The 13,549-nt window shown below is 44.6% G+C and overlaps 1 protein-coding gene across 5 annotated transcripts in view; it reads left to right on the top strand.

The window, feature by feature from the left end:
* The window catches only part of EPB41L4B (erythrocyte membrane protein band 4.1 like 4B), a 163,691-nt gene that overhangs the window by 35,483 nt on the left and 114,659 nt on the right, over positions 1-13,549 (top strand). For all 5 annotated transcript variants that reach the window (XM_049896284.1, XM_049896282.1, XM_049896280.1 and 2 more), the window contains exon 2: positions 6,727-6,831. In XM_049896284.1, the coding sequence (XP_049752241.1) occupies positions 6,727-6,831 (105 nt within the window). The remainder of the gene's footprint in view (positions 1-6,726; positions 6,832-13,549) is intronic.

Genomic DNA, 13,549 nt, shown 5'->3' with positions numbered 1-13,549 from the left:
GCTGTTTTGGAACACTTTGCTACCCAAGAAGTACATGTTAATAAGGGCTCCCTCACTGGTTTTTTTTTTTTTTTTTTTTTTTTGGTAGCCACTCTCCTTCTAAAAGACTTTATAACCCCAGCTGTATTCCCGGCATTTAGAATGGGGGCTGGCATTTTATAAACAGTCAGTCACTGTTTGCTAAATGAATAGTAAGTTAATGAATGAATTCATCAGAGGGGGAGACCTAGTTAACAATAAGACAACAGGAGTAGCTTTCCACTGTCACATTAATTTATCTCCTGTTGTAACCACTAGACAGTGCTTCACATAATAGCACAAAGTTATGCTTAGGTAAATGGCCTTGGAAGTACAGCACAGGTCCCTAGGTGCTTGTTCATGTAGTACTTAATTTGAAAAGATTTTAGTGAGTGTATTCTCATTTTTAAGCCTGCCGCTGGTGAAGTGTTACTAGTCTGGCTTATGGGCCCATCCAGAAGATCTGATTCTTGGCCCCAGACCTCACACCATCCATCCATGCCACAAACAAACATTTATGGAGTGTCTGCTGTGTGCCAGCTGGGCACTGTGCCTGGGGATGGGAGGAAGGGGAGGCGGGGACTCAAATGAACACAGCTGGTCCCTGGCCTCAGGGGCACCATCTGAAGTAGGAGACAGCTAGGAGCACAGGTGATCAGTGTGTATATAGTGAAGGCATGTGCCTGCTTGTGGGAACACAGAGGAGGGAGCTCTTCTCTGGGGGTGGGCTGGGGAGGCTCCTGGAGGAGGGATGTTTGGACTAAGACTAAGATGACAGTTGTGGGCTTCTAGGGGCAGTCCAGCAGGTTGTCCTGACTAGTGGTGCAGGGGAACATTATCTGTGCCTTCTTCGTTTTGAGAAAGGACACTCTCTGTGTGCTGGGAGGAGTGAGAGATGGCAGGTTCAAGTGCACTGGCCTTGACCTTCCCATCTTTGTACCATCCTGTAACCCCCTGGGATCTCTTTTCTGAGGACAGCTCTATTCCAGCCCTCTTAATTTTACTAGATTATTTTTGGAACTGGGAAGGGCCATCAAGAGCTCTCTTCCAACAGAAGAGATTGAACATACTTGAGGAGTGTGTCAATGTGTGTATGTGTGTGGGTCGGGGGGGGTGGGGATGGGGGGAAGGCTGCTTACACATATGTAAAAATGCACCAGAGGTGAGTAAGTTGAAATTTCTTACCCACCAGAAGGCCAGTTGCCATCAAGTAGATTACAACTCATGGCGACCCCACATGTGTCAGAGTAGAACTGTGCTCCACAGGGTTTTCAGTGACTGATTTTTCAGGCCTTTCTTCCAAGGCACCTCTGGGTGGGCTCAAACCACCAACCTTTCACTAAACAACTGAGAGCATTAACTTTTTGCACCACCCAGGGACCCCTACTACCCACCAGACCCTGCTTTCTCACTCAGGTCCAGCCTGCCCACTTCATGTCCAGCCAAATGAGGGACTTCTGCAGAGGAGCAGGTCTGGTATGGCAAGAGGGACCTATTGCCTCTAGAAAGGTCCTTTCCCCAGCCTCCACCCCGAGCTCCTAAATGAAGAGCCATTTTAGAAAGACGTATTGGAAAAGCAAGATCTGGAATGACCTAGGCAGATGCTTAGGCTAACCTCCTAATATGATTTTTCAGTTCATATTCTGTTGGTGGTGGAATTATATACCTGGATGGTAAGCCCTGAACCAAAACAGAGACCCTGGAGGAGAGCAGATTGAGTTTTGGACCAGTTGAGTTTTGGTGCTGTTGTTATTTTCAGGGGGGCATGTCAGATTCGCAGCTTTGGGGAGTGCTCTGCCATGGCTATACAGACTTGGGAGACTGTGAACTGCTTAAAGTCCCAGGTTGTCAGTGACAGATCTGGGCCCAGAGCACGGGTCTCCTGCTTCCTCCCACCTGTGTTTTCTGCCACATCCTGCTGCTAAAACTTTGCTCTAACTAGTCCTTTCCCACTAGGAATCCGGCTAATGAAGCCTCGGATCCATGATAATAGGTGTCGCAGAGGGCTGGCAGCGCTGGATAGTGCTATTAAAAAATAACATCAGAAGGATAGATTGTTACAGGCAAGGGGGAAGAGTCCTGGAATGATTTTTTTTTTTTTTAATTCCCCGTCTACAACTACCAGAAGATCAACATTAAACAAAACTTGGGGGAGGAAAGCCATCCAGTTTCTCCATCCTAATTAATACAGCTATTTTAGTTTTTAGAAATTTACTGTTTTTATCATGGACAACACATAACCTGCTTATTCTTTTGTGGTCTGTCGACTTAACATTGTCATTAAAAAATTTCCCTTGCTTTCTATCTCATCTTCACAATTGTCCTTTATAATGGTCAAACCGTATTCTGTAGGTTGATGTCCCACTGCTCTGTGTCTCTCTGTGTTAGAAATTTTAGGTTGTTTCTTCTCCCCCTCCCCCTCTCCAGTAAATAATACTACGGAGAGCAAGATTGCATGCTGAGCCTTTTGCTTCTGTTGAATTATTGGCTTCAGAGAATATTTCCCGAAAGGAGAGTCTTGACTCTTTTCTTCTCATTATGTGTAACCTCATTACGTGTGACACCAATACAGATATAGAAATAAAGCAGTGTACAGTTTGATGACTTACTAGAAGGCAGACACCCTTGGACCCACTCCCCAGGTCAGCAGATAGAGCCTTGCCAGCCAGCTCGGAACCCCTCTGCACCCCCCGCCCCCTGCAGTCACAACTCCCTCTCCCCCACAAGACCTACAGCTACCCTGACTTTATTGTCATCTCTTGCTTGCTCTTAAACATTTTATCATACAACTGTGCCTCATCCCTGGACATCGGAGTTTAGTTTCACCTGCTTTTTTTTTTTTTTTTTTTTAATGTCTTTTAAATTTCTTTTAATCTGTAGTCACCCCCTCCATCTTTTCTCTTCCCTATATTCAGTTTGTTGAGTAAGGTGGATTGTTTGTCCTGAGATGTTTCTAGAGCTTCCCATAGGCTGGATCTTGCTGATTGTGTTCCCATGTAGTTTAGTAAGATCTTGCATTTCTTGCAAATTGGCAGTTGGATCTAGAGAGGTTGAATCAGTCCCAGGCTTGGTTTTTTGTTGTTGTTGTTGGGGAGCTTATGGTTGGCGAGCAAGGTTGTATCATAGGCAGTGTGCTCTTCAGCAGGAGGAATGTAATGGCTGAGTGTCTCTTTTTGTGATGTTAGTAAACTCGGGGCCCAATGCTTAGAGCTTTCCATTCATCGACCAAAAAAACCGGCTGTCATTGAGTCAGTTGTGATTCATGGCAACCCCACGTGTGTCTGAGTAGAACTGTGCTCCATAGGATTTTCAATGACTGATGTTTTAGAAGTAGATTACCATGCCATTCTTCCCAGGCACCTCTGGGTGGACTCAAACCACCAATGTTTTGGTTAGTAGCTGAGTACTTAACTGTTTGCACTACTCAAGGACTACTTTCCATTCACTAACTCATTGCTGATGAGTCAATTCTGACTCATAGTGACCCTATAGGACAGAGTAGAACTGCCCCATAGGGTTTCCAAGGAGCACTTGGTGGATTTGAACTGCTGACCTTTTGTTTAGCAGCCATGGCTCTTAACCACCACAGCACTAGGGTTTCCAACTACTAGGGGTTGCAAAATGGTGATATTGCAGTTTTGTTATTTCTTCTTCATTTGTTGAATTATAAATAAAAACTCAGCTCATCTATTTTTCAACAGTTTTACTGAGATATATTTTGTTGATTTGCATTTCCCTGATGGCTAAAGATGTTGAGCAGTTTTTCATGTGCTTGCTGGTCATTTGTTTATCTTCTTTAGAGAACTGTTTACATACCATACAATTTACCCATTAAAAGTATATAATCAGTGACTTTTAGTATATTCAGTTGTGTAACCATCACCACAATCAAATTTAGAACGTTTTAATGCCCCAGAAAGGAACCCTTCTTCTCCTTAGTCCCCCAGTTCTTCTCCAGTCCCAGCCCCATGCAATTACTACTCTGCTCTCTGTCTCTATAGATTTGCCTGTTCTGGACATTTCATATTAAATGGAATCATACAATATGTGGTCCTTTGTGGCTGGTTTCTTTTACTTAGCATAATATTTTCAAGATTCATCCATGTTGTACCAGGTGTCAGTGCTTCAGCCCTTTTTACTGCTGGGTAATATTCCATTGTTTGGATATACCTCATTTTGTTTATCCATTACTCAGTTGGTGGACTTTTGTGTTGTTTCCACCTTTTGACCATTAGAAATAATGCTGCTGTGAACATTCATGGACATACGTTTCCATCTCTTGGGTGTGTACATAGGAGCGGACTTGCTGAATCGTATGGTAACTCTCGGAGTAATTCTGTGTTTAGTGGTTTGAGGAACTGCCAGACTGTTTTTCAAAGCACCTGCGCTGTTTTACATTCCCACCAGCGATTTCAATTTCACCATACCCTTACCGACACTTGTTAACAGTCTTCTTGCTGATAGCCATCCTAGTGGGTGTGAAGTAGTTTCTCATTGAGATTTTGATTTGCATTTCCCTGATGACTGGTGCTGTTGAGCAGCTTTTCATGTGCTTATTGGCCATTTGTTTATCTTCCTTGGAGAACTGTTCATTCAGAGCCTTTGGCCATTTTTCAAAAAGGGTTATTTGCCTTATTATTATTGAGTTGTAATAATTCTTTGTACATTCTAGATACAAGTCCTTTCTTGGATGTGTGATTGGCAAAAATTTTTTCCCATTCTGTGGGTTGTTGTCTTAGACTGTTCTGTGGGTTGTTGTCTTAGACTGGGTTCTCTAGGGGAGCAAAACCAGTGAAGCACACATATATGTATGTGTGTGTGTGTGTATAATATATATACACATATATATATATAAATATATACATACATATATTTAAAAAAAAAAAAACTCCATTGCTGTGTAGTTGATTCTAATTCATAGTGACCTATAGGACAGAGTAGAACTGCCCTATAAGGTTTCCAAGGAGTGGCTGGTGGATTTGAATTGCCAACCTTTTTGTCAGCAGCTGAGCTCTTAACCACTGTGCCACCAGGCCTGCAAATTTGTATATAGAGAGATTTATTTCAGGGAAAGAAAATGGCTCATCTAGTTGTGGAGGCTGGTAAGTCCCAAATCTATGGGTCAGGTGTCAGGCCAGAGTCTTTTCTTTACTCATGTGGTTGCAGGGGCTGACGAACCCAAAATTGGCAGGTCAGATGACAGGCTGCCAGCTCACATCCCAAGAACCAGAGGTCAGAGGATGACGAGTCAGATGCAGAATTGAGAGAGAGTGAGCTTTGCTAAAACCTCCAAATATTGGATGCAGGCCACACACCCAAGGAAACTCCTCTTTCAACTGATTAGCTGCTCGCATCAGCTCACAAAATGGAGGATGATTATATAATATCTGCCAAACCACTGAGAATCATGGCCTAGCTAAGTTTACACATAACCTTAACCATCACAGTTGTCTTTTCCCTTTCCTGATGTCTTGGTGTCCCTTGAAGTACAAAAGTTTTTAATTTTGTTGTCCAATTTATTTATATTTTCTAATGTTGCTTTTGGTGTTATCTCTAAGAACTTATTGCTGAATTCAAAGTCATGAAAGATTGACATCTGTTTTCTTCTAAGACTTTTATAGTTTTAACTCTTACATTTAAGTATTTAAGTCTGTGATCCATTTTGAGTTAATTTTCATACGCAGTGCCATCTACAGTTTGGTTACCCAGTGCTGCAGTGCTACAGCTCAATACAGGATAAATGCTCCTTCCCCATTATTTTTTATAATAAGGAGTCAGCTCTGTAATCACCCTACGAATCTGGTTTTAGTTTTGTTTTTTCTTTATTGTTATAAATGCCTAGGTTTAAACATATTTGTGTTGGGAGCCATTTGGCAGTGATATACTTTTTAATCAGTGAATTATGCCTTCATCCTGCTTGGGTGAGTGTTAATAAGCTTTTCGTTTCTTAAAGACTTGCAGTGGTTTCTCATTTGCAATCTCATTTAATCCTTGGAGAGACAAGGAGAGCAGATATCATTAGGTGCATTTTACAGGGACAGGAAGAGAAGCATAGGGAGAAGTGACTTGCCTGGGGTCACACTATGTGGCAGATCCAGGACTTGACCCTTGTCTCTGACTCTTTTCTTTTGTTCATGCCCCTTGTATGTACCCCACAGTCAGGCAAAACCCTGAAGTAGACCTTGAGATTGGGTGAGTCCTGGCTCTGTCGCCTGTGACCGCAGCAGGTCTCTTGGCTTTTCTAGGTCCCGCTTACCACACTGTGAAATTAGAGGGCTGAAGGAGTCAATTCCAGAGGGTGAGCTGATTTTGGAAGGTTGCCTACGTTGATGGAAAAGTTCAGAGGAAGCTGCCCATTTTTCGTTGCTGGAGTAGGACCCCATCGCACCTTTCTTCGAGAGTGTCTGAGTTTTGGGACGCTTACCATCACATATAGGCATTCATCTGAAAAGCATTCTTTTGAGAAATTAGAAAATGCTAACAGTAGTTATCTGGGCTTTTCACTTGATACTGTTATATGGCATTTGAATTTCCTTTATCATGAGTTTATCACATTTATCGTAAAATGAATTGATGTTTTAAAAATTTATACTGTGACATGTTACGTGTATGTAACATACAGAGAGAAGTGACTTTGGCTTTTTAAAAATCTTGATTTCTTATCCAGCCATCTCACCCTCAATTTTCATGTCCCCTGTTGTCTTCCAGAAACATGCCAAAGGCCAGGATTTGTTTGATCAGATCGTGTACCACTTGGACCTCGTGGAAACAGATTACTTTGGCCTCCAATTCCTTGATTCGGCCCAGGTCTTGGTATGTATTGCTTTGATTCATTGTACGCACAGATTTCCTTTTTGTGCTAATTGCAGAGCCACAGTTGCTAGAAATTGGTAGAGAAACATAGCAGTAAAACTGCGGTATTGTTCCAGTAACAAGATTTGGGGTGGCAGTAATGGTGCCTGTGTGAAACTCAGCCACGAAGGCTTGGAGGATAGGTGGCCAATAATGGGGAGAGAAGTAAGCATTTCTTTCACTTGCTGGGATGCATCAGGAAAATGTTTCAAGGCATAGGGATGCATTATGGGCACACCTTTAAAGGAAGTAGAAAGAAGAGAAATATCGTTAGAGAAATTATTTTAACAGCACCACATTTATTTTTAATCAGCAGAGGCCGTGCCACCGTCTACTTGTGGAGTCATGCTGGGTGTAGGGAGTGTGGGTTCTGTGGACACAGCTGGATCCCAGCCAGGCTTAGTGGATGAGGGAGGCAGTTGGAGCAGACCTTGGCGTTGCCCAGAACCAGCTTGCAGCTCCAGGAAGTTGTGTTAGGTCAGCAGGGCCTTAGCTTGCTTTGCCTGAGACAGCAGAGGCGCTAGAGTGAGTGAACTGGAAGTAGCTCAGGACCACTAACCACTCTTTTTAAAAGCAGGAATGATTTCCTTGTCTCCTTCCCCATAAAAATTTAGCTTTGGGTTTCAAAAGATAATTTATTCAGCAGTCTAAAAATATTTATTGAATGCCTGTTATGCACTGGCCCAGTTCTAAGCACTACGGATAAAGCAGTGAACAGACAAGGCAGAAGTGTGTGCTCACGGAGCTTCCATTCTAGTGAGGTGAGATGGACTATGAGCAGTCGTTGATGTAAACGTGACAGGTGTGATACGTGTTAAGAAAATAAAGCAGAGTAAGGGAATGGACTGTAGAGGGTGGACGTGGGAAGGTGCCATTGTAGCCAGCGCATTGAAGGGTGGGTTCTCTGATAAAGAGGCGTTTGAACAAGAGAGCCAGAGCTCCTCATCAATGGTTAAGCCTTTCTACCTGAAAGACACACACTAGGTAATGCCTGGGTGCCACCGTGACACCTGGAAGGTGAAGATACTCAAAGTTGGTGTGTGGTAATGGAGTCTGCTGGAGAATGTGAATAAGATGCTGGAGTCCTTAGAGATGGAGTGGAATGCAGACTTCAGTGCTCTTGGCTGCAGGGGCTCCCGTGGGGCCCCCCAACTACATGTCTCTGTGCAGGTGCATCTTCAGGACTCCCTGAGTATTGCCAGCAGATTCCCTTACCCACCCCCAACTGTTACCGTGAGCCCAGCTGCCCCCTTGAATGAATGGTCTCGACTGCATCCCTTTTTCTTAGCTGGAGGCTGTCACTCTGGCTCTACGGGCCCTGGGGAGGAACAAACTGGGTCTTGCCTTTCCACCTCCCTGTCCAGCTCTGGTTCCTTTTAAGTTGGGCCACCCAGTGCCCTGCCTTCTGACCTCACGACTGTCCTTCACATCCCTCAAGGCCTCTGGTAGCTCAGTTTTTCTCTCCAACCTGGCAACCTCGGAATTCAAGTTTCTGACTTTCTAAATATTCCAGACACTGTTTGTTCTCTGTGAGCTTCATTTGAGCCAACCTCATTTGGGGTTGGGCCCTGTCCCTACCCATCACTGCAAGATCCAGAATTCTGTCATTCCCCATCCCAGTGATAAGTTCCCTTCATTTTCTCTCTCTAGTCCAATCTGGTCTTGGCCCTCCACTCTCTACTCCCACCTCATTCTCCTCTCTATTCCTCCTCCTGGCCTTGCCTTCCTGCCATCTCACCTGTGTCCTCACTCGCCCTTTGACTCCCCTGCCCCCATAACTTTCTCTGCTCTCCCCTCGACATGCAGGCCCATCTGTTTTCTCTGCTGCTTCCTCCAGGCTGCCAAGCATTGCTGGAGAAAATCATGGGCTGTGCCTTTTGGCACCAGCACAGATGGCAGGTTCAGCAAAGTCCAGGAAGGACTTTTGTCACAGAAAAGCCCAAGTCCCCCGAGCTGCTTTTCAGGCCTTGTTAGACCATAATTGACTCCTGAGTACCCCACAGTACCCTCTGAATCTGGATCGTGCACCTCTAGTCTAGTCCCCACAAAGATGCTATTCTAGCAGCTGGCCTCACTCCCTAGTGGGAAGATCACGGCCATTCAGCTGAAATGTCTTTCCTTTTTCTCTCTGCCATCTCAAAGTTTCTTTCTTACTCTTTGTCCATCCTTTTCACTTTTAAGGTGTCTTAAGAGAAGGGAGCAGGCCTGCTTCTCCTGTGTTTATTCCCTACACCTGCATCGACAGTTCCATTTCCAGCTGCTTCCTGAGTGCCAAACACAGAGTTCTCCTCTCTGTCCTCAGCATCCTCCAGCCCTCCTCTTCCCTGAAACATCTCGGTTCTGCTTTTTCCTGTATATCTTAAAGCCTGTGACATTTTTGGCTTCAGAATGTCTATGGTCCTGGACTAGGAATCAGACCTGGACCTTGTTCCTGGCTTGTCTATGACTTATTTGGTAGGGCTTTGATAGGCCACTTTATCTCCTTGGGCCTCTGTTTCCTCATCTGTAAAATGGGGTGCTTGGACATGTTTTCTAAGAGTGCTTCCAGTTCTAATGTTCAGTGATTCTGAGCCTGGGTAGGGGGAGGGAAGCATGCCTGCCCCGAATAAGGATGGGTCTTCAGAAGGGTGAGGGTATCTACCATTTCTGCCATTACAGCTGAGTGCCTGTTACTTTGATGCACATCCTCATCCCCAGTTGACCCCTCTTCAGCCACTCAGATTCCCAGAAAGCCAAGGGTGTGACTGTTTTACAAAAGCCTTGTTTATGAGCCTCTGCTAACTTGGCTGGCAGGCTTTCCTGTAAGCCAGGGCCTGGTCACCGTGCAGCAGGAGGGATGTTCACGGCAGAATTCAGGCAGCCTTCCCAGGCCACACACCTGCAGATGCTGAGACTCAGCAGGCTCCAGAGCCTTTCAGCATCCAACTCTATGAATGGGGTGTGCTGTTCTTCCCCACAAAAGCAGGCACAGGGTCCTCTTCCAGCTTTTTTTTTAATGGTAATATGTATACATATATATATAACATTAAAATTAGCCATTGTAACCCTTTTTAAGTGTACAATTCAGTGACATTAATTGTACTCACAATGTTGTGCAACCATCACCATTTCTAAAACTTTTTCATCACCCCAAACAGAAACTCTGTACCCCTTAAGCAATAACGCCCCCTTTTCACCCCTCATCTACCCCCAGTAACTTCTAATCTATCTCTGTGGGATCATACAGCATCTGTCCTTTTGTGTCTGACTTTTTTCACTTAGCATAATGTTTTCAAGGTTCATCCATGTTATAGCATGCCTTCTGATTTCGTTCTTTTTTATGGCTGAATAATATTCCATTGTAGGATATACCACACTTTGTTTATCCATTCATCAGTTGATGGACACTTGGGTTATTTCCACGTTTTAGCTATTATATAAGGCTACAGGGAACATTGGCATCTAAGTATCTGTTTGGGTCCCTGCTTTTAGTTCTTTTTGATATATACCTAGGAGTGGAATTGCTGGGTTATATGGTAATTTTACAGGTCCCTGGTGGCACAGTAGTTAAGAGCTCAGCTGCTAACCAAAAGATTGAATCCACCAGCCGCTCCTTGGAAACTCAGTGGAGCAGTTCTATGCTCCTGTAGGGTTGCAGTGAGTCAGAATTAACTCTATGGCAGTGGGTTTGGTTTTGTTTGTTTGATTGTTTTGGTTGTTTTTTTGTTTGGTTTGTACTCAACTACTAAGCTAAAAGGTTGGCAGTTTGAACCCACTCAGTGGCACCATGGAAGAAAAGCCTGGTAATCTACTTCTGTAAAGATTATAGGCAAGAAAACCCTAAGGAGCTCAGTTCTATCCTGTGACACATGGGGTCGTCATGAGTCGGAATCAACTCAGTGACATCAGATTTGTTTTCTTGTTTGCTTTGTGGTAGTTCTATGGTTAACAAAAGGAGCTCTGGTGGTGCAGGGGTTAAGCACACAGCCGCTAACTGAAATGCCAGCAGTTCGAACCTACTAGCTGCTGCGAGGGAGAAAGATGTGGCGGTCTGCCTCCATAAAGATTTACAGGCTTGGAAACCTTATGGGGCAGTTTCTCTGTCACATGGGGCCTCTATGAGTTAGAACTGGCTCAACAGCAATGGGTATGTTAAACATTTTGAGGAACCACCAAACCATTTTCCACAGTGACTGTACCTTTTTACGTTCCCACCAACAATGCATGAGAGTTCCAGTTTATTCACATACTCCTCAACACTTGTTATTTTCCAATTTTTTTTATATGTATAATAGCCATCCTAGTGGGTGTGAAGTGGTATCCCTCATCCACCTTTGACTCTGAGGATCCCAAAGGTGTGCAGCAGCACAGCCTCCAGCACCCTTCATGCTCATTACAGCCTTGGGCTCCTGAGCTGGGTGCATTCCAGCCTAGGTTCTCATGATGCCTGCCTTTCTTATCCCCATACCTTTGCTTGTGTTGTTTCCCCTCCTGGAATGCCCTTTCTCATCCTGTTAAAACTCCTGGCTATCCTGGAAGACCATCTCCGATGACCCCTCTTCATGAAGCATGACCTGAACTCACAAAGCATTTTTCCTCCTCTCTGTAAACCTCTGAGCTTATTTTGCCTTCTGTGGCAGTTGGCTCATTCGGCTTCCGGTTCAATAATCAAAAAACAAACACAAAACCCTTCTGATTAGATCCTAAGACTTAAGACTTCCTCTTCTTAACTTGGTGACTCTTGGTGACAAGACACACCACCTAGAATCATAGTTGTTAGCCCCAAAAGGGACCCTAGGAGGTATCTTGTCAAATCTTTCCATCATATAGATGGTGAAACCAAAGCCTTTGAACCTTGGCAAGTCGTGCTTAGTGGGTAGCACAGCACAATTTGGACTCAAATTCAAGTTTTCCAATTTCAGGTTCACAGGCTCTTTCCAGTACACATGCTTTTGAGCCTCAGTTTCCCTAACTGTAAAATGGAGATTGTAGCATCTATTTCACAGTGGAATTGAGGTATCGGTGAGTTAACAGAGAAAAGGTTTTGCAGTCCACATGTGGAATGTTAGTTTCCTCTTCCTAGCTGGTAGGGTGGGGACATTGTAAGTCATTACAGCCCCCAGGGGTGAACACGCTGTGAAGGTTCATTGGAACCTGCAAGGCCACTTTGCCTGTGAAGAAACCTGAGCTATTTAAACAAGAACCATTTGGGAGAGTTTGGCTCAGATGGCTCCTGGGAGGCCATTGGTTTTCCAGAGCCCTGGGGTGGTGCAGCTGGTGGCAGGTGACTGGATGTTGCAGGAGGTGTGTTTCTGGAAAGAGTGCGGTAGCAGATGGGGGCCCAGAAGGGAATGGCTTGCTTGGCCATTGACTTATTGCTCCATAATCAAAGCTCCCAATAGTATATGATACCCTCACACAGCCCCTGGTGTGGGGAGCAGAGGGCTGGCAGCAGCAGGTCTCCTAGCACAGCTCTCTGCATGCCCAGCTTATGTCCTCAACTCCCTGAAAAGAGCCAGGCCTGGTTTCCACGGTGCCCTGCCCAGCCCTGAAGCAGTGGTCAAAGTCTATTGGGATCACATGTTGGCAGCGGTTGGGACTGGGGCCCTCGTGGTTCCCTTTTCTTCTCAAAGCAGGAAGGCCATCCAGGAACCAGCTCTGCAGATCTCATTTTGGCACAGCTCACAGGGTGGGATCTGTTTTTACATATCAAACCTTTCTTCTGGGAGCTAAGACCTCTGGCCTGTACTTACCGAGCTTTCCCACACCCTGTCATGATAGCTGCTGCTTACTAGTACCCACTCTGAGCCAGGCACTAACTAAAGCCTTTACATAACTCTTTTTTTTTTTTTTTTTAATTGTACTTTAGATGAAGGTTTACAGAACAAATTAGCTTCTCATTAAACACTTAGTACACATATTGTTTTATGACATCAGTTACCAACCCCACGACATGTCAACACCTTCCATTCTTGACCTTGGGATCCCTATTACCAGCTTTCCTGTCTCTTCCTGCCTTCTCATCCTTTCCCCTGGGTTGGTATGGCCTTTTAGTCTCATTTTATTTTATGGGCCTGGCTCATCTTTGGATGGAGGGAACCTCAGGAGTGACTTCATTACTGAGCTAAGAGGGTGTCCTGGGGCCATACTCTCAGGGTTTCTTCAGTTTCTGTCAGGCCAGTAAGTCTGGTCTTTTTTTGTGAGTTAGAATTTTGTTCTACATTTTACTCCAGCTCCATCCAGGACTCTCTATTGTGATCCCTGTCAGAGCAGTCAGTGGTGGTAGCCAGGCACTGTCTAGTTGTACTGGACTCAGTCTGGTGGAGGCCGTGGTATTTGTGGTCCATTAGTCCTTTGGCTAACCTTTCCCTTGTATATTTAGTTTTCTTCATTCTCTCTCGCTCCCAAAGGTTTGAGACCAGTGGAGTATCTTAGATGGCCTTTTAAGGCTTTTAAGACCCCAGATGCTACTCACCAAAGTAGAATGTAGAACATTTTCTTTATAAACTATGTTATTCCAATTGAGCTAGATGTTCCCCAAGACCATGGTCCCACAGCCCTCAACCGAGTAATTCGGTCCCTCAAGGAGTTTGGATGTGTTTGAGGAGTTACCATGGCCTTATCTTGTACAAATTGTGCTGGCTTCCTCAGTATTGTGTACCGTCTTACCTTTCACCAAGTTACCACTTATCTATCGTCT

The sequence above is a fragment of the Elephas maximus genome, chromosome 9 (assembly GCF_024166365.1).
Source record: "Elephas maximus indicus isolate mEleMax1 chromosome 9, mEleMax1 primary haplotype, whole genome shotgun sequence".
NCBI classification, from domain to species: Eukaryota; Metazoa; Chordata; class Mammalia; order Proboscidea; family Elephantidae; genus Elephas; species Elephas maximus.
The sequence above is the reverse complement of the archived record's forward strand: the minus strand, read 5'-3'. Positions and strand labels throughout refer to the sequence as shown.